Source organism: Podarcis vaucheri (assembly GCF_965113315.1).
Source record: "Podarcis vaucheri genome assembly, chromosome: 4".
Classification (NCBI taxonomy): Eukaryota; Metazoa; Chordata; class Lepidosauria; order Squamata; family Lacertidae; genus Podarcis; species Podarcis vaucheri.
In genome coordinates, this window is record NC_138762.1 from 85,533,293 (window position 1) to 85,553,615 (window position 20,323).

Consider the following 20,323-nt stretch of genomic DNA (forward strand, 5'->3'; position numbering starts at 1 on the left):
AGTGGAATTAGGTTAGCATTTGATCCTGATCCAGGGAAGCTGCATGAATTGCCCTTCTTCAGACCCATGGTTTCGTGGGAACATTTTACGCTCCTGAGCTCCATTGAAAGTTGGCTGGGGGTAATAAAATGTTTCCAGAAACTTGTATGTGCGTGTGGTAGTTTGATTTCATTTTGTTTTTGATGTTAATGGAGCTGTAGCATTGCTTCCCATTGCTCCCCGTTGCTTCGCCTATGTCTTTGTCTTCTCTATGCAGGCTACATAATTCAACTTTCCTTTTTTCGTGAAGCAGGTTACTTTAAAACTACTTTAGAGCGAAAGATCTTTCATGCAACTATTAAGCCATATACTACTGGGGAAAGAAAGGCTTCTTTTCTTTCATCTATCTTTTCTAATAATCCACGCTACAGTCCTTTCGGCACTGATCAGCAATGAAATTCTCATTGATTAAATGAGCTCTGCACAGATGCCTAAACTATATTGGGTAGGAGCACAACTTGTCTGCAGCTGTTTTAGCTCTTCTGACTTTTCCATCTTTTTCTTTCCACTGATGATGAAGGACTTTCTCTAATTGGGAGGAAACAGCATGAAGAGCAGACTTTTCCTGTCCTCTCTACTCGCTCATATCACTGTCTTAATAAATCTCTTCTCCAACTGAAATAACTGCTGCCTATAATGCCCAATTCAGTCAAAGAGATGCAGCGTGTGGCGCAACTCTTGAAGGGCTATACCACTTCAGAGTGCATGTTTGAAGACATCCAGCCTATTTCTGTATAGTCCTTCCAGGGCACAGTGAGAAGACTCGCAAATGAGGCATGCAGCGATGTGATGGCGCAATGAATGACACAAAGCCAAATGCATGCATTGCTTGGTTTTCTTCTTCTTTGGCGATCACTCATAGCCGAGTAAGATTGTAAGATTCCATGAAGACGGTCTTAACAGTGAGTCCTTAATTGACTATGGAGGCCAGTTCTGGATCCACACATCCTTCCACAGTGGAGACATTAGTTTCTGGGCGGGAGTTGTTCACAGTGAGGGTTTGCCAAGCATGCCTTCCTCTTAGCATGTTTCTTCCTTTCGTCCTGAGTTCGAGTGTCTTCAAAGTCCATGACACCTTTGGTAAAGGCTGTTCTCCAATTGAAGAGCTCGCAGCCAGTGTTTCCCAGTTGCCGGTGTTTATACTACATTTTTTAAAATTTGCCTTGAGAGAGTCTTTAAACCTCTTTAAACCAACATTATGCTGGTGTGTGTATTCAACGTTTGTGTACTTTATTGTTTTGTCTATCTGTCTGTGTGTTTCTTTTGTTTGTTTGTAAGTATGCTTAAATAAAACTTTAAAAAATATCTAAATACAAATAAAATTAACCAGCATTACGCTTTCCATTTTTAAGTTCAGAATAGTCACTTTGGAAGACGATAATCAGGCATCCAAACAACATGACCAGTCCATCGAAGTTGTTGAAGAATCATCGCTTTGACACTGGTGATCTTTGCTTCTTCCAGTACACTAGCATTAGTTTGCCTGTCTTCCTAAGTGATGTGTAAAAAAAATTGGTACACCATTCATGGCAGCAGATTGGATTGTTGCCCTGGTACACCTCCAAAGTGAAAACAACGCTCCATGATACAGGATCCACAAGTAAATTGCACATTGGTGAGCATCTGATGTACAGTACTGCCAAGTCACGGTGCTGGGGTTTTCGCACCTAATTCTGCTTTGAATTATTTCACGGGGTATTTATGTGGTTTATGATTAGGGCTCACATTGATCCCAGGTTTCCACTAGGTGGCAGCACAGCAAAATGTTTCTAGCACAGAGTGCTAACATTGTATTTGCTCACTGAAACCTCACACATGGTGCTGCTGTCACGCGGGGTCAAATCATCACGCGGGGGTCAAATCAAATCCATCCAACTGAGTATTGTCTACACTGACTGGTAGTAAACTCCAGGGTTTCCGACAGGAACCCTTTGCAGGGACTGAATCTGGGGTCTTGTGAATACAAAGCAGATGCTCTACTGCTGAGCTGAAACACATATTCTGTGCAGCAAGATATATTTTCAAAGGAACAACAGTGGGGAAAATTACTGGGCCACGTGAAACATTTCTCATTTTCATATGGATTTGCCAAAGCTACTCAAATACAGACTTTCTGTCTTTGGCACCTGCTGCACTGCAGTCCACTGCAAAGAATAGGTAAAGGTAAAGGGACCCCTGCCCATTAGGTCCAGTTGTGTCCGACTCTGGGGTTGCGGCGCTCATCTCGCTTTAATGGCTGAGGGAGCCGGCGTTCAGCTTCTGGGTCATGTGCCCAGCATGACTAAGCCACTTCTGGCGAACCAGAGCAGCGCACAGAAACGCCGTTTACCTTCCCGCCAGAGAAGTACCTTTTTATCTACTTGCACTTTGACGTGCTTTCGAACTGCTAGGTTGGCAGGAGCAGGGACCGAGCAACGGGAGCTCACCCCGTCGTGGGGATTCAAACCGCAGACCTTCTGATCAGCAAGTCCTAGGCTCTGTGGTTTAACCCACAGCACCACCCGCGTCCCTTCACTACAAGGAATATATTAGTGTCCAAATTCAATTGCTTTTTCTTGGATAATGTCAAGTTCCTACAAAGTCAGAATTCCAGATGCCTCCTGGCCCATTTATGGAAAATGGCACTGGGAGCATTTCAGAAAGTGTGTTGTTAATGAGTAATAAAAAACAACAGAGGAAAATACGAGAAAGGAGGTTCTGACTAAACACCAGGCGGCAAGAATGGTCTCCCTTGGAAGGTGGAGACAGAGTCTTTTTAGGCCAGAATTGGACATTGTCGGCGGTTTGTGGCAACAGTCACCAAAATCAGCTGCCTTTTCCCTCTGCTCTCCAGAGTGATTTTAAAAGAGGTTATGTTTGGCAATTTTATGCTCAAATTTCCCTTGAATGCACTCATATGATTCAATGGACCTTGATACAAAAACTAAACTAAACTAAAAATCCCTGCACATAGAAAACTAGCATGTGAGGGGGGTCTGGCCCTCACTTCCTATCTGACAAGTTAGTTTTCTAGTATAAATGTTTGTTTTGGTACTAACGATGTGCTCCTCCACAAATCTATGCCTATACTACTAAAGTAATTTGTTTTGCTTAAAGGGGTGCGCCCCCAATCTCTGCCAAGAGGTAGCAAGGGGTCTTGACACTTCACCAGGGTTTGTGTTCCTCTGGAATGAAACATGTTGGAGACTTAGCATCTTTAAGAAATATGATTTATTTACACCTGAGTCTACATGGAGGGAGTGCAGAACATTACATGCCAAGAGTGTCTCTTGTTGATCTCCTCATAGCTTCAGGAAGATTGGGTCCAGAACAGAAGCCAGTCAAGCTGGAAACTTCCCCCTTCCACCTCTGCTATTGTCTTTTGCTACTAATACCCAGTTGCAGGAGGGATGCCACCCCATTTCTTGTCTGACGCTAAACGTGCCACCGTTTGTCTGGGTAATGAACTCTGCCATCGCCTGTCTTTGTTGGCACCTCTGTCAGCCAATCTCTTGAACATGAGAACTAGCTCAGCCTCTGTTTTTTTATACTGTATTTTTATATCTTCTCTTAATACTCCAAACGTTAGCAAAGTTCTACCATTTACTAAATAAGGAATTACGGGGAAATCTGCCTCCTCCCACTTTAGTATCTGCATATAGTTATACAGTGGTACTTCAGGTTACATATGCTTCAGGTTACATACGCTTCAGGTTACAGATGCTTCAGGTTACAGACTCCGCTAACCCAGAAATAGTACCTCAGGTTAAGAACTTTGCTTCAGGATGAGAACAGAAATCATGCTCTGGCGGCACGGCGGCAGCAGGAGGCCCCATTAGCTAAAGTGGTGCTTCAAGTTAAGAACAGTTTCAGGTTAAGAAAGGACCTCCGGAACGAATTAAGTACATAACCCAAGGTACCACTGTAAAGGTATGTACTGTGGCTCATTATCAGTGCAAACAAAGGTGTGCATGGACCATCGTGAATCTGTTGATGTGTTGTATTATTTCGGACTGCAAGCAAGGACCAAACATTTGAGTGCTCTACCAGTATCAAACATTCAAATCTAGCAATCCAATGAGAAATGGTCTAATCCTGGCTAACAAAAGAGCCCCATGCATTGACAATCACCTAACCAGCAGTCTGGATGGGAAAAGGGAAGGCCTTTTCGCTTTGTGCCTTCTCTTTGCCTTAAACAGGGTTATATTTAAGCTGGGGAGATCAGTTATAACCTCCAGGTCAAACAGTTTCTTGAATCTGTCCACAAACTGGTTTTCCTTCTCCAGTCGGAACCTCATGGCCCAGATGATGACGGTGTTGTCCTTGCACAAGTGGTCGAAGGTAAGGAGCAGCTCGTTCAGGTAAGGGTGGTGGTACACAACGTCAGCCGCCAGGATGTAGTCAAACTGGCACGAAGCCCTGGGGAAATTCTTCTCCAGGTCGACCCCCCAAAACAGTTCCTTTGCCTGGGGTTCATGCTTGCATTTGGTCTTCGTGTTTTTGACAAGGTTGTATCGAAGGTTCCCCAGCAATTCAGGCAAATCGGTGGCAACCACACGTGCACCTGTGGCAGGAAGGGGCCACAGAATGAATGCTTAGCAAATCTAAGACAGTTTTGCAGGAATGCTCTCTGGCATCATTAAAGGCAGTAGGAACATGGGCAGCTGTTTAGACCAAAGTCAGACCATTGGTTCCTCGATAATTCAGTACCATCTATACTGACTGGCAAAAGTTCTCCCAAATTTCAGACAGGAAAGTCTCTCCCAGCCCTGTGTGGAGATGCCAGGGATTGAATCTGAGACCTTCGGCACAGAAAGCAGACACTCTATCACTGAGTTACAACCCTTCGGTCTGTGGGTCATTACTACCGCCAAACCAACAATTCATATTTTGCCAGATGGGCACATGAAAGGGCTGAGGCTCACAGAGCTTCCCTGTAAAATTTGCTAGAGAGAACTCTGTGAGATCACTTCCTTTGTCTGCCTTGGCAGGAAGCTGTAATACTACAAGCTTCCTTCCTGCCAAGGCATATTTCTCTTTCTTCATCATGCCTCCAAGCTGACCATACGTGCAACTCAGACACCATTTCTGAACTTACATTTTGTACTTTTGTAACTTAGATAGCAGTTATAAACCTGCCTTTGGTTTGCTAATTCAAAATCTAGAATATGTAAGTAAATGCTACTTTTATTTCTTCACAAAACAATGTGTGTGCGATTGCTGTTTTCAAGGCGGGGAAAAGGGGTAATACCAAGAAAAATCCAGCCTGCCTTAAAGAATCCTGGATTATTGTTTCTAGAAGGTTAAATCAACCTTGTCTTCCAAGTTCTGGCCACAATGGATGGTACTCTGCTGATCTCACTCACATGGGGAAGGAAGGATAATAACTAAACAACATTTCCTCTCCTAGTGTCTAAATCCATCCTTACACGGTCTATCTACCATGCCCTCTTCCTGCAAAACCACATTTCTATATGGGGGGGGGAGAGACCTGTGTTTAAAAGATAATGAGCCCCTGTCTCTGTTGCTACTTTTGTTTTTGAGCTGACATGCTACTCCTTGGTCACAGGTGCACTAAAATCCCACACACACCTTGGAATACCACTTTATGATCTAGAGCAGTGTTTTTCAACCTTTTTTGGGCAAAGGCACACTTGTTTCATGAAAAAAATCACGAGGCACACCACCATTAGAAGATGTTAAAAAAATTAACTCTGTGCCTATATTGACTATATATAAAGTAATTCTCTTGAATAGGAATCAAATAAACACAAAGAAGCATGGTTTAACATTCAAGCATGGTTTAATATTTTTTTCTTTAATGGCAAACAAAAACATTGCAGACCGTTCTCTGCTCAGCGGGGATCGATCTGCTGATCCCTGCTGAGCTGGCGGATGACAGCTCCGTCTCTGCACTGTGTGCGGAGAGGGAGATGTCAGAGCCCCGCTGTTCTCTATAGGGAATCAGATCAGAGCGGACCGCCTGTCCGCTCTCATCCGATCCCATCCGATCTGATCCCCACCCAGGACGGATGGAAAATAGGGTGGACACAGTCCGGCGCCCGCCTAGTGGGCGAAAATTTTACTTTTTTAAAAAAAAAATCTTTTGAATTTTTCAATTTTTCACACGGCACACCAGGCAACATCTCGCAGCACACTAGTGTGCCACAGAACAGTGGCTGAAAAACACTGATCTAGAGGACACTACCCATACTCACCAAGGAAACTGGCTACTATCGAGACCAGGCCTGTCCCAGCTCCGATTTCAATGACATTTTTGTCAACCAGGTTATAAGATTTCATGTTAGTTTCCAAAAAGTGGCAGATAACGAGAGCCTGTGGATGGGAGAAAACAAAAACAGGACAAGAGCAGGGGAAATAGCATAACAAACAAACAAACAAACAAATAAAAGCATATGCCTTGATTATTATTATTAATAGCAGCATGGCTTTTCTTGTATGGATAATAGAGCTTGCTGATCTTGCAGTGAATTGCTCCTTTTGGGTAGCAACTCTGATTCCAAAATACGTCAGCTGTCTGTATTTAGAGCCTCATCTTTACAGAACTTTAGTTTCCCCAGGCTTTAAACAACCACCCCTTACGTTTCACACTGAGCCCTGTGTGATGCTCTGCTTCATGTATCAGAGCCAACAGTCTTGTTTGCCTGCAATACCGAAGGCCAGACGACAGCTCCATAGCAGTCGGTGGATTCCGTGATCTTTATCTTGTGGCCAACAAAATGGAACCCTTCCCAGGCTTGGGTGGTTATCAGCGAAGGGGAGAAACACCTTCCCATGATCTCTGCGACTATCTGTTCATCTCCGTTTGGTCCTAGTAATAAAACAATGGAAAGGTCATGTGTCATAATAACAGCGAGAGGTAGCCCAGCTCAGCTAACGATAGTGCAGTGACCTAATCGCAAAAGCCACTACCCTCTATATGGCCAGGTAGCCCTGCTGAGCATGAAGCCGTCTGAGTTATGTCCCTGCCCACAAAAAGTCCCTAACAATAATTGTTTAGTGTGATATATGTGGCCTCGGGGAGCTGCCATCCATCACGCTTGCTATTTATAAAGCCATAATAATAGAACGGAATCCCGCCTTTACTCAGCACCAATGAGACATAGAAGTCGGTCAAAAAAGTTATAGAGTTAGGTACAATCTGTAAGTGAGTTTCAGACTGAGTTCTTTCCTTTTTGCTGATATGGATTTAAAGGGAGGTTTAGACCACATTCTAGTCCATTGGGGAGGGTTAATCTCACAGCCTTTTTTGTCCTCCCATTCTTTTTTGATTATGTCAAGGGGGGTTTGTGGGATTTTGGAGCAGTATTTTGTATATCATCCCTTGTTACCATCCTTTGTTTTGTTAGGAGGAGGTTTTTCGAAGGTTGTCAAGGACCTAGTTGCTGCTGATTTTACTCCTGGGTTGTTTAGGAGGGGATGTAATTGGTAGTGTGTTAGCCAGGGCATCTGGGCATCCCCTAATTTGTCTTGTATTTCCTGTGTGTACTTTCTCCCTCTTTTCTTCCTAACCTAACACTGTATGTAACACTAATGTCTCACAACAAATGAAATTGATCTGTAGAAAACACAACTTGAAAAAAGAGACAACGCATGTATTATTATTATTTTTTGTAAACTAATAAATCTTTCATAAAAATATATTTAAAAGAAAAAGAAGAGTTATAGCATTCTTGCCATGGGCTGAAACCTCCTGAATAGAAGACCGAATGATGGAAGATTCTGTCAGGATGCAGAGGGGGTCACAAGGCCAGCTGGCTCGCCCCAGCTTGGTCATCTCCTTCCAGCCGTCCCACTGTGAAGACCCATCAGCCTCTGCTCCAATATAAATCAGCGACCCAGGCTTCAAAGCCAGGGCACACTATGTCAGCAGAGCAAACTGCGCACACAGAATAGGCGTGAGGCTTGTGGAAGCTTACTACAACTACGTATTTATTAATCATAAATCAGGACAAAGAAACATGTAGTCTCTGTCTTTGTCTTCTCCAAGAGACAGAGAAAAGCAAAAGCTATACACACAATGGAAGTTCCCAGCAAGCTGTGTTGGCATGTAAACAGACATGTGGCATGCAACAGTTCCATGTCTGCAACTGAAGGTGGAATGGAATTTTCCAACAGATTCAGGAAGGAATTTATTTGCGACTTCCGGGTTAGCACCATCGGCAATGGCGGAGTTCCTCTGACCGAGAGGAACCCGCTCCGCGAAAATCGGGTCTTGCTGCCACGGGCGAAGATGGAGACCCTTCAAAAATCCCAGGCGGAGGAAGCCTGGGAACGTAGGATTCGGCTGACACCAAGAGCGCCTCCCCTACTCACGGGGAAACCCTTTTTAGGGGACCCGAAGTGAAGTGGGGTGAGTGGCGCGGTGTTTTGAATCGACTGCTACTTTTACGGTGTGAAGCCGCACAGCCGTTACCGGAGAGCGCTGACTTTTTCTTGTGGACAATTGGACTCTAAACAACTACCTGTGAGTAGAACGGAAAATTGGACTACGGAACATTTTAATTTGGCACCGAAACGGGAAGGTTCTAAACAGGAAGTCCGCCTTACGCTTTTGTAAATAGACTGAAGCAAAAATTTTGCAAGCTAAAGTCTGGAAAGTTGTATATAAAGGACTAAATTTCCTTCAGTTAAAATTACCAAAACCCTTCTTGGAAGCAGGAGAAGAGGGGGGGATTTTAGATTGTTTAAAACTGCAGGAGAGAGAGTAAAGAAAGATAAATTTGCACCGTCTCGAACCTGGGAACGGGGTGTCAGAGACAGACGTTTTGGGGAAGTTCATCGACTGTGAATGAAACGTCTTTTGACAGATAGTTAAAAAAGAGAAACATATTGATTCCAAGGTTGCTTTTTGCATTTAAAAGAAACAAAATATTTGAAAAACGAAAGTAATTTTTTTTTTCTTGCTGGACCTGCTTTCAAAAGATGGATACAAATAGAAATTGTCTCCTCTAGAGGGAGCTTGTTAAACTGTTGCTGGAGTCGATCTGGGGAATTCCACAGCTGTGGAGATTAAGGATCGTGAGACTAGACTTTGACCTTGGATAAGAATGTGCTTAGAAGAAGTTTTGGTGCTTGCTTTTTGCAAGACAAGTGCTTTGTTGGAGCAGCTGCATGAGAAGATGGATTTGATGACTGTTGCAGTCAGTAATTTTGGACAAACAGTGAATACTTATATAGAAACCACTCAGGAACCAACCCAGGAATCTGCTTTGACAGGGCAAGTGCAAGAGATAATGGAGGAGGTTGTTGTTGAACCTCAAGTAACACAAATGGAGAGACCCGAGGCCTTGTCGGAACATAAGTTGCTGTCTTTGACGACTGAATCTGGAGAAAGTCAGATTTGGAGAGATGCAGTACTGTTTGGTTTGGAGATGGGAAGTTGGATGGACCCCCCTATGCAGGGATGTCTCGGCTTTTGGGATATGGCTTTGGGCCAGGGGGAGTCTGGAGTTGTGGGGGTTCTTAACTTTGGAGGGACTTTGAAACATGCCTATAAATATTTTTTGGATTACAGTGCTGACTGTGGAGAATGGGCTGACCTGCCGACGGGGGATGGAGATATGGTTAGGTTGGTGTCTCCTCGAGACCTACTCCTCAATGAGAAAGGAAGGAAATTAAGAATAAGATCAGCAAAAGACAAAGTAAAGTGCAGGTATAAACAAGAAGATCATCTGCAGAAGGGACATGGAAAAGACTTAAGAGCCTCGGACAGAAGATCACCAGGTTGATGGACTAGATGGAATGGATAGAAAGGACTGACATAACCCGAGACCAGGAAGAAGAGACGTTGGATGAAGATTGGAAGAAAGTTTTTTAAAAATCACTTTGAGAATTAGTGTAAAATTAATGAGTGTTAGGAAAAATGTTGGAATGAAACTACTTGGCTTTAGTAGAAATGATATAAGGAGTTATGCACAAATAAGTTTTAAGTTTTAAGTTTTAAGGCTTTTTATGGTAAGATAAGGTTAAAATAAATTAAGGTAATTTAATGATAGAATACAGTTAAAGATGGAAAGGATTTGGTGAGTTAATAAATAGGTTAGACTGTTAAGATAAATTATAGAACAAAAATTGAGAAAGATGGAAAGAATTTGCTGAAACAATTAATTGAAGTAGAATACAAAAAGGGAGGTGTGAGGAGGTCGATGAAACAAGTAAATGAAAGATAAAGATATGGAATATTGGATTTTTAGTGTTATTGTTCTTTTTTGTTATATTGTTGTATTGTTTTTTATGGTTTCCTTTTTATGTATTGTAATGTATGTCTTGTTAAATTTTGTGTTGTTTTCCTTTTTTCTTTTTTCTGTAATTGTTAAACTTTTAATAAATATCTTTTTTTTAAAAAAAAAAGGAATTTATTTGCATAGCTAAACTATGGAACTCGCTCGCAAAGGAGGCAGTGGTTGCCTCTAGCTCGGATGTCTTCAGAAGAGGCTTAGCCCAATTCATGCAGAACTAGACAATCAATGGCTACAAGGCATACTCAGTAAGTTCTACCTCCACTGCCGGAGGCTCATCATAGGTTCATATTTAAAATCGCCCGAAGGCTAAAGGAAGCCGCTTCCTACAGGCTCACAGGTTCTCTTCCAGCCTAAGCCACAGTTCCTTGGTTCCTGATTGGTCTTGCAATGAGGAGGCAGTTGACAACACAGAAAGGCCTTGATCTTGGCTTATGTATCTCCCCTATCCGAACTGCATGCAAGCAGCTGAAGACTCCGCCTGAAACCCTCTTCTCCTCCCTCTTCAATCCTCTTCTGGTCCTGGGAGCCAGTGAAGCAAGATAATTCCCTCCCTCCCTCCCTCCCTCCCTTGTTCTCCACTCTCTAGCCTTGAAGCTTCTCCTGCCTCTGACTCTCATCTCCCGGATGTTACAGGTTCCTCCAGTTCACGGATCCCTTCTTCCAAGTCTCCAGCCCGCCTTCTCCTGGTCCCTAATCCTCAATATCTAGCCCCCACTCTTCAGTGCCCTGACATCATGGTGTCCATTCTCAAAGTAAAGTGCTAACGTGGTGAGTTTATCTCAAACTGTAAGGGGCCAGGGGAGGTCAAGATGGGCAGGGCTTTGGGACAAGAAATCTGCTCTGCCCTCAAGTGTCCTGCTGAAATGCTGCCAAGCAACTCCAGCTGGCACTTTTATGGAAACCCTATACTGTGGCAGCATGGCGATGCAACATATGCCCTGAGAGGGTTCGGCCCCTCAGACAGCGTATGCTTTCTGCCACAGAAAAATGACAGAAACTCTTGTCTTGACGGAGGCAGTGGTGAAAGCAGGCAGGAATGGACACATGCGGAGAATGATTTCATAAACGTTCATCAAGGGCCAAACCTAGAAGCAACACGGAAGACCCGCAGAACAGGGTTTCATGTGTAGTTGTGGGGGTTTTTTAATGCTAAAAACATTTGCACAACGTTAAAAAGGAAATTTCCCATGAAAAAGAGATCTGGACTGTAGCACTATGTAAGGGAGGGAGAGAGTTAAGTCTTTCCCCATACCAAATGAAAATAACCCCTGGAGCTGCTATGTGCCCTGTTTGGGGCAATAGCTTTCTTTTCCAAGTCCAGCATCAGTATCATAATCTATATACTGTATTTATACTGTTTTGAGTCTAGCCGTGTGTGTGATTACGTAGCCTAAACCTCATAGCTCAAAGGCACTATGATACAACTTTAGATTGTCACAGCTTCCCTCGAATAATTCTGGGAGCTGTGGCTTATTAAGGGTGCTGAGAATTGCATCCTCAACAAACTACAGTTTGTGAGTAGTGTAAGATCAAGTGGGTTCAAGTCCTCTGCTTTCTAAGAGGTCAACTTAGGACTTTGCCAAGTCATAGATACAGCCTAGGAACACATGATTATATATATGCAACACTAAACCATCTAACAGATCAGGGTGTTTACAGTTGCACTTATTCTATTCCAGCCTATTGGCCCCATAAATTGACTTGCTATCTTAGTTAATCTGCTCACTCAGGCAGATTTGGAGAATATGCTAAAGGTCCCCCTTCTACTCTTTCTTGCTTCTATTTTAAGGAAATCAAAACATGTGAAATGCTGAGTTCACACTAAATCGATAATCCTGCAGGACGGCTCTTGCTCCTTGCCTATGTAAGGTTTCCTAATCAACAGCGATAGCACCACAATCACGTCTGCAAATGGACCTGGAAAGCTGCATTCCTGTATGGCTTCATAATGAAGATGTGAAATGACCAGAATTTCTACACGGAAGAGCTTCTCTTTGAAGTTGAGGGCGAAAGACTGGATTACCAGATCACATTTATTTTAAAAGGACCAAGAGAAACGATGTCCTGCCAAGACCCTAAAGTGTCAGGGATCTGAGCTGGTTCTTTGCAAAGAGGCTTTCTCTCACAATCACATAAAAATACTTGTCAATGTTTCAGCTTGAAGGTTCTCTAGAACTCTATTGTACAAATTCCAAAATCCACATTTGAGCAATTTCTTTCTTAGGGCAAACCAAAATGTTCCAAAAAGAGTGTGCAAGTTTTCAAGTAGAGACTGGTCTGGGTAACAGCTGGATTTTATATCACCTCTCCCAAATGGGGATCAATTATTGCCTGCTGCTTCTTCCCAACAGCCAAAAACCTGCAACTCACCTAATGGACTAGAGCAGCCGTTCTCAACCTGTGGGTCCCCAGATGTTGTTGGACTACAACTCCCATCATCCCCGAGCTCTGGTCTTGCTAGCTAGGGATGATGGGAGTTGTAGTCCAACAACATCTGGGGACCCACAGGTTGAGAACTGCTGGACTAGAGCTTCATTTTAATGTCTGCTGCCTACTTACTATCTGAAGACTACAAGGCAATGCAAACTCTATCATGTCTTCAGAATCAGCCAAAATTCCTGCTTTCTCCCCCACTGCCACTTATGTTCACCATCGAGCCTGATGTCCTCATCCAAGTTCTGGAGAGCTCAAAAGCTACCACACTCTTTTGTAAGATGCCGGTTGGCCCAATAAAAATATTGCCCTAATGTGAGTTTTGGAATTGTTCCTGTGGACTTACATGTATATCTTTGCTTGTTTTACAACTCACAACACAAGTTATTAGTGGTATTGTTTGTACAGGAGCCTGCAGTAGTTCCCCATTGCACATTCTTCCCTCTGCCTCTTTGTAGCTTTATTCCAGACCAGAAATAGGTTTGTGATTTATTTATTTTTTAAGTCCCCACTTCCTTCAGGAGAGTGTATGACTAGAGACCCAACAGGAGGCTCTGAGAAGTTGAAGGGAAGCAACAAGAACCTGAAGGCAACATTAGCATTATTGGGTTCATTGTGTAATTACAAGTGATAAGCAAGTATTTTAGGGCTCCCTGGCAAAAGTTGATGAGTCTTTACAATAACCATGCGTGGATCATCATAACCCTATATAAACTCTCTCTCACACAAACACACACACTCTTTCTTTCTTTCTTTCTTTCTTTCTTTCTTTCTTTCTCTCTCTCTCTCTCTCTCTCTTTCTCTCTCTCTCTCTCTCTCTCTCACACACACACACACACAAACACACACCAAAAATGGAAAATGTCAAGGACTGCATACCTGTTAAGCATTTTAGGTGTGCAGCTATTTGTATTTTAAGTATACACTTAAGGTGTACTTGATCAGAGCCTTGCCTCAGTAACCCATGTTCTGGTAGCCTCCCAGCTAGATGACTGTTCTTAACTTTATGTGGGGCTTCCCTTGAAGACAGCTTGGAAATACTGATTGGACATGAGCTTGGAGACATGATAGACCGCAGGTGTAGCAAAGGTACAAAGCAGCGGCTCATGCGTCACCTGCCAGCAAATATTTACCATTTTTGTTGTCTGGTTTTCTGGATTTTTCATCTGATCCAGGATGCTTGGGTTGCAATGAATGGGATTCCATTTCATACAATGGCCTAGCAATACAAAGGAAGAACTATTTAAAAAAACAGCCAAGCACAGGTTTAGTAATGAATTGGAAGGCATGGCATTTTCTTTCATTTGTCATGCATTTGGCTTCAAATGCGTACATGTCAGGAGTGGACAATGTGGTACCCTGCAGATGTTTTGGTCTACAATTTTCATCAGCCCCAGCCAGCATGGCCAGGAATCAGGGATGATGGCAGTTGCCATCCAACAATATCTGGACGACACCGTGTTGGCTATCCCGACAATAAGAGGCCTTATGCTACGGCAGTATAACCAACAATAAATCAACCACGCTGGTTATTGTTAGGCCAGTGGCATACCTTGGGTTGCCAGAGCCCGGGGCTGTGCAGAGGGAGTGGGTGAAAGGGAGGGAAACGGACAGAGTACGCATGTGCATTCGGCTGCCTAACAGCATCCACATCACCCAGGAGATTTCAGCCACAGAGATAAGAAAAGAAGACTTGTTCCGTTGCCTGGAGAGGTCACTTCCTGGTTTATACGGAGAAGCCGTTTTCAAAGGATTCCAGCAACAGAAGTGCACAGCTGTATTGAGCCAGCACCGGGTGTTGAGATTTTGTGCCCCTAACAATTTTGCGTCCGGGGCAACCGCCCCCCAGCCACGCTATGCCACTGTGTTAGGCTATGCAAGTAATGGTCGTGCGTTGAGTATTTGGAAGATCTGGTTCAAGTGTGCACCAAAGCCATAGCAAGGACATTTAGTCCCTACAGCAGAATGAACAAAGTGAGTCTGTAGATTAATAATAATACTAATAGCCTTCCATAGATTATAGCTATATAAATAGATATAGATCATAGCATCATCTGGTTCAACCCTCTGCAATGCAGCTGTCCCGTACGGGGATCGAACCTGCAACCTTGGAGTTATTAGCTGCACGCTCTAAGCAACCGAGCTATCCAGGCTGACAAGTTATCTCAAGGTTATATGCAAAATATAACAAAAACAACTAAGAAAAGTTAAAACACACACACACACAATGCACAGAATAAATTTTCACAGTGTTTTAAGGATTGTGCTACACAACCATCCTTGTGAAGGAATGTTAGGGACAATCTTTTCCCCACTCCCAGGTTTTAACACATACTAGTCCTATTTTCTCCCAGCCCACTTTAATTTCCCTGGATGGGGGAAATAATTGTTTTGAGAGTTTCTCACGCAATCAACCGGAAGGAAATAAAATCGGTGACAAGCCTCTATCCATTTACCTGAGACTAAGCCCCACTGAATTCAACGAGACTTGAATAGGATTGCCCTGTACATAGAATATGAGCATAGCTGTTTGTGATTTGTGTGGTGCAATCCTATGTATGCATGGTTACTCAGAAGTAAGTTTCACTCTGTTCAGTGGGGCTTACTCCCAGGTCAGAGTGCACAGGATCTGCACCTTTGTTTTGAAGAGAAGCAGTGAGAAAAATGACCCAAAAACCTCGCTGCGCTTTGACTGACAGTATTGTTTAGACAGACACTCTTGATCAAGCATTACCTTTCAAAGCCTTTGCACAAAATGTTATTCTAAAGGTCACCCCCATAGGACATTATTATCGGTAATCTGGAACAACCTTACAGGGCTCAGAAATGTTAACTTGGCACCCTGCTGATTAGATATGGATATCTTTTGACTGTGAGTGATATATTTCAGATGAAAAACAACTAGATATCTAAACACAAGCTACATCAAAACTGTGCCTTTAATTTTTTTAAAAAACAACAACAATTATTGCAATGCACTAAGCAACATACCTAGGTTATTTTATTTTATTGTTCCAGGTTTCCACAGAAAGCGAAGGCAAAATTTCACACCTGCAGAATCTCTCCCCCAACACTGGTCAGTCTGTAAATAGCGCTATAGAGAAAAGCAGAAAAGTCTGAAACGTAACTTGCCAGCAGCACTTCCCAGGGAAGAATTTATAAATCCTGACAGCTGCAACGATTAACAAAGTGGGCACACCCCTTGAGTTTCATTGGGAAAAACTCTTCAGAACACTTGCATAAGAAGGGGGGGGGGGATATTTCCTAGAAGTTATACAAGCTGCACTCATCACTGGGCCAGCAGCAAAGTAGTGAGTGAATGCATGTGCTCACACACACAACCAAAATAGAGTGACTTTCCTCTTTCCAAACCTGTTTGCACTGTTGATGTGCCTTTCCCTCAAGGAGACCTGTGGAAAATTAGCTCTGCGACTTTGGAGCACGATTCAGGGCAGCTCTAGGCTCTTGCTGTTTCCAAGCAGGATCCGATCACATCCCAGCATACACGGCTGGCACTCTTGCATAACAAACCTCACAGAAAATACGCGGGGGGGGGGCAGGAAATGTGGGACGCAGGTGATGCTGTAGTCTAAACCACTGAGCCTCTTAGGCTTGCCGATTGGAAGATTGGCAGTTCGAATCCTCACGACGGAGTGAGCTCCTGTTGCTCTGTCCTACCTCCTGCCAACCTAGCAGTTCGAAAGCATGCTTGCAATTAGAAAAATTGCTACGGCGGGAAGGTAAACGGCGTTTCCATGCACTCTGGCACTTGTCACAGTGTCCCATTGCACCAGAAGCGGTTTTGTCATGCTGGCCACATGACCCGGAAAGCTGTCTGTGGACAAACGCCAGCTCCCTTGGCCTGAAAGAGAGATGAGCACCACAACCCCATGGTCGCCTTTGAATGGACGTAACTATCTAGGGGTCCTTTACCTTTTTACCTTTATGTGGTATAACCCTAGCTTAGTGCAACTTCATCTAACATCCCTGCAAACAAATCTGGATGATTGCTCAGTTTGAACAGGGTAGGGGAATCTGGTTGTGCAGTTTGGCAATTGGTTGGTTTTATTTTTATGTACTTCTTTTAATAAGTACACCGTCCCTCAGAGCATGTGGTGGGCCAGACTTTATTTTTTTTGGAGGGGGGGGATGAATGAATTCCTATGCCCCACAAATAACCCAGAGATGCATTTTAAATAAAAGGACACTTTCTACTCATTTAAAAACATGCTGGTTCCTGGACCGCCCGTGGGCCGGACTGAGAAGGCGATTGGGCTGCATCAGCCCCCAGGCCTCAGGTTGCCTACCCCTGGCTGAAGACCTTTGGCCCAAATTTGGCATCCCACAGCAGCAACAAAAAAGCTGCCTCGTGCAACGTGTGACAGTTTTCCTAACTCAGAATTGTCTTCTCTTGCTGTCAGTGGATGTCCTTTCCGTAATGTGCTCCCTGATCCTCGATCCTGGAAATGCCAGGAACTGAATCCAGGACATGCAAACAACATGATTTATTCCACTGAACTACACTTCGCTCCCCTAAAGGGTTTTGGTTTGTCCACTCAAACCATGCCGGCAACTCTGGCTACAAGCACTTATAAACACAAACATGCCACTGCTATCAACAAACGGAAGCGGAAGATTTGCACAATGACAAGGTTCACTTTGACAGGAGGAATTAACACACACCCTTACATGATCGTATTTATATTAGTAACACGTATTTTGAAATGCCTCTAGTAACACATTTTATCTGCAGCTTTCCCCCAGCAGATTCTACTGTGTCTTCAAATATTCTCTCTTGCACAAGCGTAGGGATGTACTTCTTTAATAGTTCCACTATTCACGCACTTCTCCCTTTGCAGCATCCCTGTCAAGACTGTATCATCTTCGAAGCAAGGGCATTTTCTGCAATTTTGCTGGGATTAATTCAAGCACAGGCTACCGACGCAACTGTTGTTCAACTTGGTAATAATAACATCTTCTAGGGACTTGAGAGACAACCAGTGAGACGGGACTGTGCTGAGAAGCAAAAGATTAATGGCCGGCACACTGGTGAGGTGGGACACGTTCTATAAAATCTTACGCCTCAGAGGAAGAATTTGCTACGGTTACGCAACACTACACTCGACAGAACGGTGAGCCAGATCTTATGAAAGTCACCTTCAGAGTTCATCTCTGCAAGACGGGTAATGCAATTTCTGGGTACCTTGATGTATGCCATGTTTGAACTTTCCGGTGATAAAGTATCATGCAGCAAAGGCCTTTCTGCTCGATGGCAACAATAAAAGTTCCTGCTAGGGAAAGAAATCTACCCTTCTCAGGTCCAAACTAAACACAATGCCACTGTCTTTGCATTTAATTTGCTTGGGGGGGGGATGTAAATATCTCTAGCTGGGGAAGGGAAGTGATAATTATCTCGATGGGAGCAGGCATTGGTGTGGAAGGGTGATTTGACCTTTCTGTTTCCTGGCACACAATACCTTGGCCATCTAGCTAATGTGCCAATTGGCTTAAGAACGCCTAATGATGAACCTGCAAATATGCCAATTGGCTTAAGAACGCCTAGTGATGAACCTGCAACTCTGGTGCCGTTGACTTAGTACTGTAAGGGGAGTGGGGGGCACTGTGGTCTAAACCACTGAGCCTCTTGGGCTTGCTGATCAGAAGGTCGGCAGTTCCTGCGATGGGATGAGCTCCCATTGCTCTGTCCCAGCTCCTGCCAACCTAGCAGTTCGAAAGCACGCTTGAAATTAAATAGGTACCACTGCGGCGGGAAGGTAAACGGCATTTCTGTGCACTCTGGCACTTGTCACAGGGTCCCATTGCACCAGATGTGGTTGAATCATGCTGGTCACATGACCCGGAAAGCTGTCTGGCTTTCCTCGGCTTGAAAAGCGAGATGAGTGCTGCAACCCCATAGTCGCCTTTGTCTGGACTTAACCGTCCAGTGGTCTTTTACCTTTATCCTTTTACCTTAGTACCTTTTTTCTTTTAAGGTCCCTTCTATCCAACCTCGTTCTCAATGTAATCATCCTATGAGAGGTCAACTCCCTTCAAAGCCTTTCTCATTAACTGTGTATTCCTCTGACAACCTGTTGTTCAGCTTTTTGAGTTTTTCCAGGAAGCTGCTCTATACCTTTTTCAAGCCTGCTTGATCTTGTGGGTTCCTCTGGAAATAGACTTCAGTCTTAGCTAGTCTTAGCTAGATCCCTTTGGAACAGGTAATAGTGGTGCCTCTGCTTTTCTCTCCTTCTTTCCCTAACTTGTGGACTTTCCACCCTCCTTCGTCCCTGCCCCATTTATGAGCAGACTGAGTCACAGTGGCATGCCTAGTTAGGTTCGTGGCAGAGGCAAGTTGCATGCCCTGACTCCATGACTCCGCCGTTCCCTAGGGGGTGAATAAGCACACAAGACAACAGCATATAGGTTTATGAGTTCAAATAGGCCAGAACTTTATTGGTTACAGATGTACCGGTAAATGGTCTGGCATTGGGTGAGGTCAAATTACGCCACTCCAGCCCATATGCTGGAAGCTCATCTAAGGGTAAATCACATATTGAGGGGGCCCTGTGACCCCTCAAGGGACGCGGGTGGCATTGTGGGTTAAACCACAGAGCCTAGGACTTGCCAATCAGAAGGTCTGCAGTTCGAATCCCCGTGACGGGGTGAGCTCCCGTTGCTCGGTCCCAGCTCCTGCCAACCTAGCAGTTCGAAAGCACGTCAAAGTGCAAATAGATAAATAGATACCGCTCCGGTGGGAAGGTAAACGGCGTTTCCATGCGCTGCTTTGGTTCGCCAGAGTCATGCTGGCCACATGACCTGGAAGCTGTACGCCGGCTCCCTCGGCCAGTAAAGCAAGATGAGCGCCACAACCCCAGAGTCAGCCACAACTGGACCTAATGGTCAGGGGTCCCTTTACCTTTTTTATGACCCCTCAAGGGGTCCCCGTTGGAATGCTGCTATGGTTCTAGCCTCCGTCTTGGCATCGGATAGAAGATACTCCTCCCAGATTGCTTTAACCAGATCCCCTTAACCAAGGAGGGGCAAGGAGAAGCTACAACCTCCCCTCCAGCCAAGTCAAGGCCTACCCAATGCCTAACCTCACAAAGTTGTGACGATTGCTATGAGGTAGGCAAAACCAAATGGCCAGGTCCAGTCTGCAAAGTGGAAAAATTCCTGCCCGTCCCCAAATACAGCAGCTGACATGGTCGATAGCAAGGTCGTAGCATAGATCTTCCTGGTTCGTACCTCAGCCACTATGCAAAGCCAATTCTCCTTTTGAATTTATTTGTTAAATTCCCTATCAGCTATGCTGTTAGGATACAACTAGCTATCTGTAGCTTTCATTAGAGAAAGACCAGTCCCATCAGATATAGCTCTGCAATGGATGACATGCCTGAAATGATTTTTTAATATAGGTGAACAGCACGGTATGAGGAGTCGAAGCTGCCCAAAGTATTTTCTTCTGGCGGAATGCAGAAACCCCGTATGGTACGCTGCTGCTCGCATTTCATGAAGTGTGAAGCTGACTGACAGGTTGACTGCATTATAAAACGACTCAATTTCCATGATGAAAAACACATACACCATTACAAAATCACCTTGAGAAC

The 20,323-nt window shown here is 44.1% G+C and overlaps 1 protein-coding gene across 3 annotated transcripts; it reads right to left on the bottom strand.

Annotated features, from left to right (window-relative positions):
* Window positions 1-3,231: 3,231 nt before the first annotated feature.
* On the bottom strand, window positions 3,232-16,249 carry LOC309530165 (protein-lysine methyltransferase METTL21E-like). Of its 3 annotated transcripts, XM_082218863.1 has the most exons (6): window positions 16,089-16,249; window positions 15,708-15,810; window positions 13,850-13,935; window positions 6,693-6,850; window positions 6,237-6,354; window positions 3,232-4,582 (listed from the first exon to the last, which is right to left on the bottom strand). In XM_082218863.1, exons 3-6 carry the CDS (start codon window positions 13,920-13,922, stop codon window positions 4,146-4,148), a joined length of 786 nt encoding a protein of 261 aa, XP_082074989.1. In that variant the 5' UTR covers window positions 13,923-13,935; window positions 15,708-15,810; window positions 16,089-16,249; the 3' UTR covers window positions 3,232-4,145. The 3 variants fall into 3 exon arrangements, with proteins under 3 accessions (XP_082074989.1, XP_082074990.1, XP_082074988.1); XM_082218864.1 differs by lacking the exon at window positions 16,089-16,249 and having other exon boundaries at window positions 15,768-16,067; XM_082218862.1 differs by lacking the exon at window positions 16,089-16,249 and having other exon boundaries at window positions 15,708-16,065.
* Between the last annotated feature and the right edge of the window lie 4,074 nt (window positions 16,250-20,323).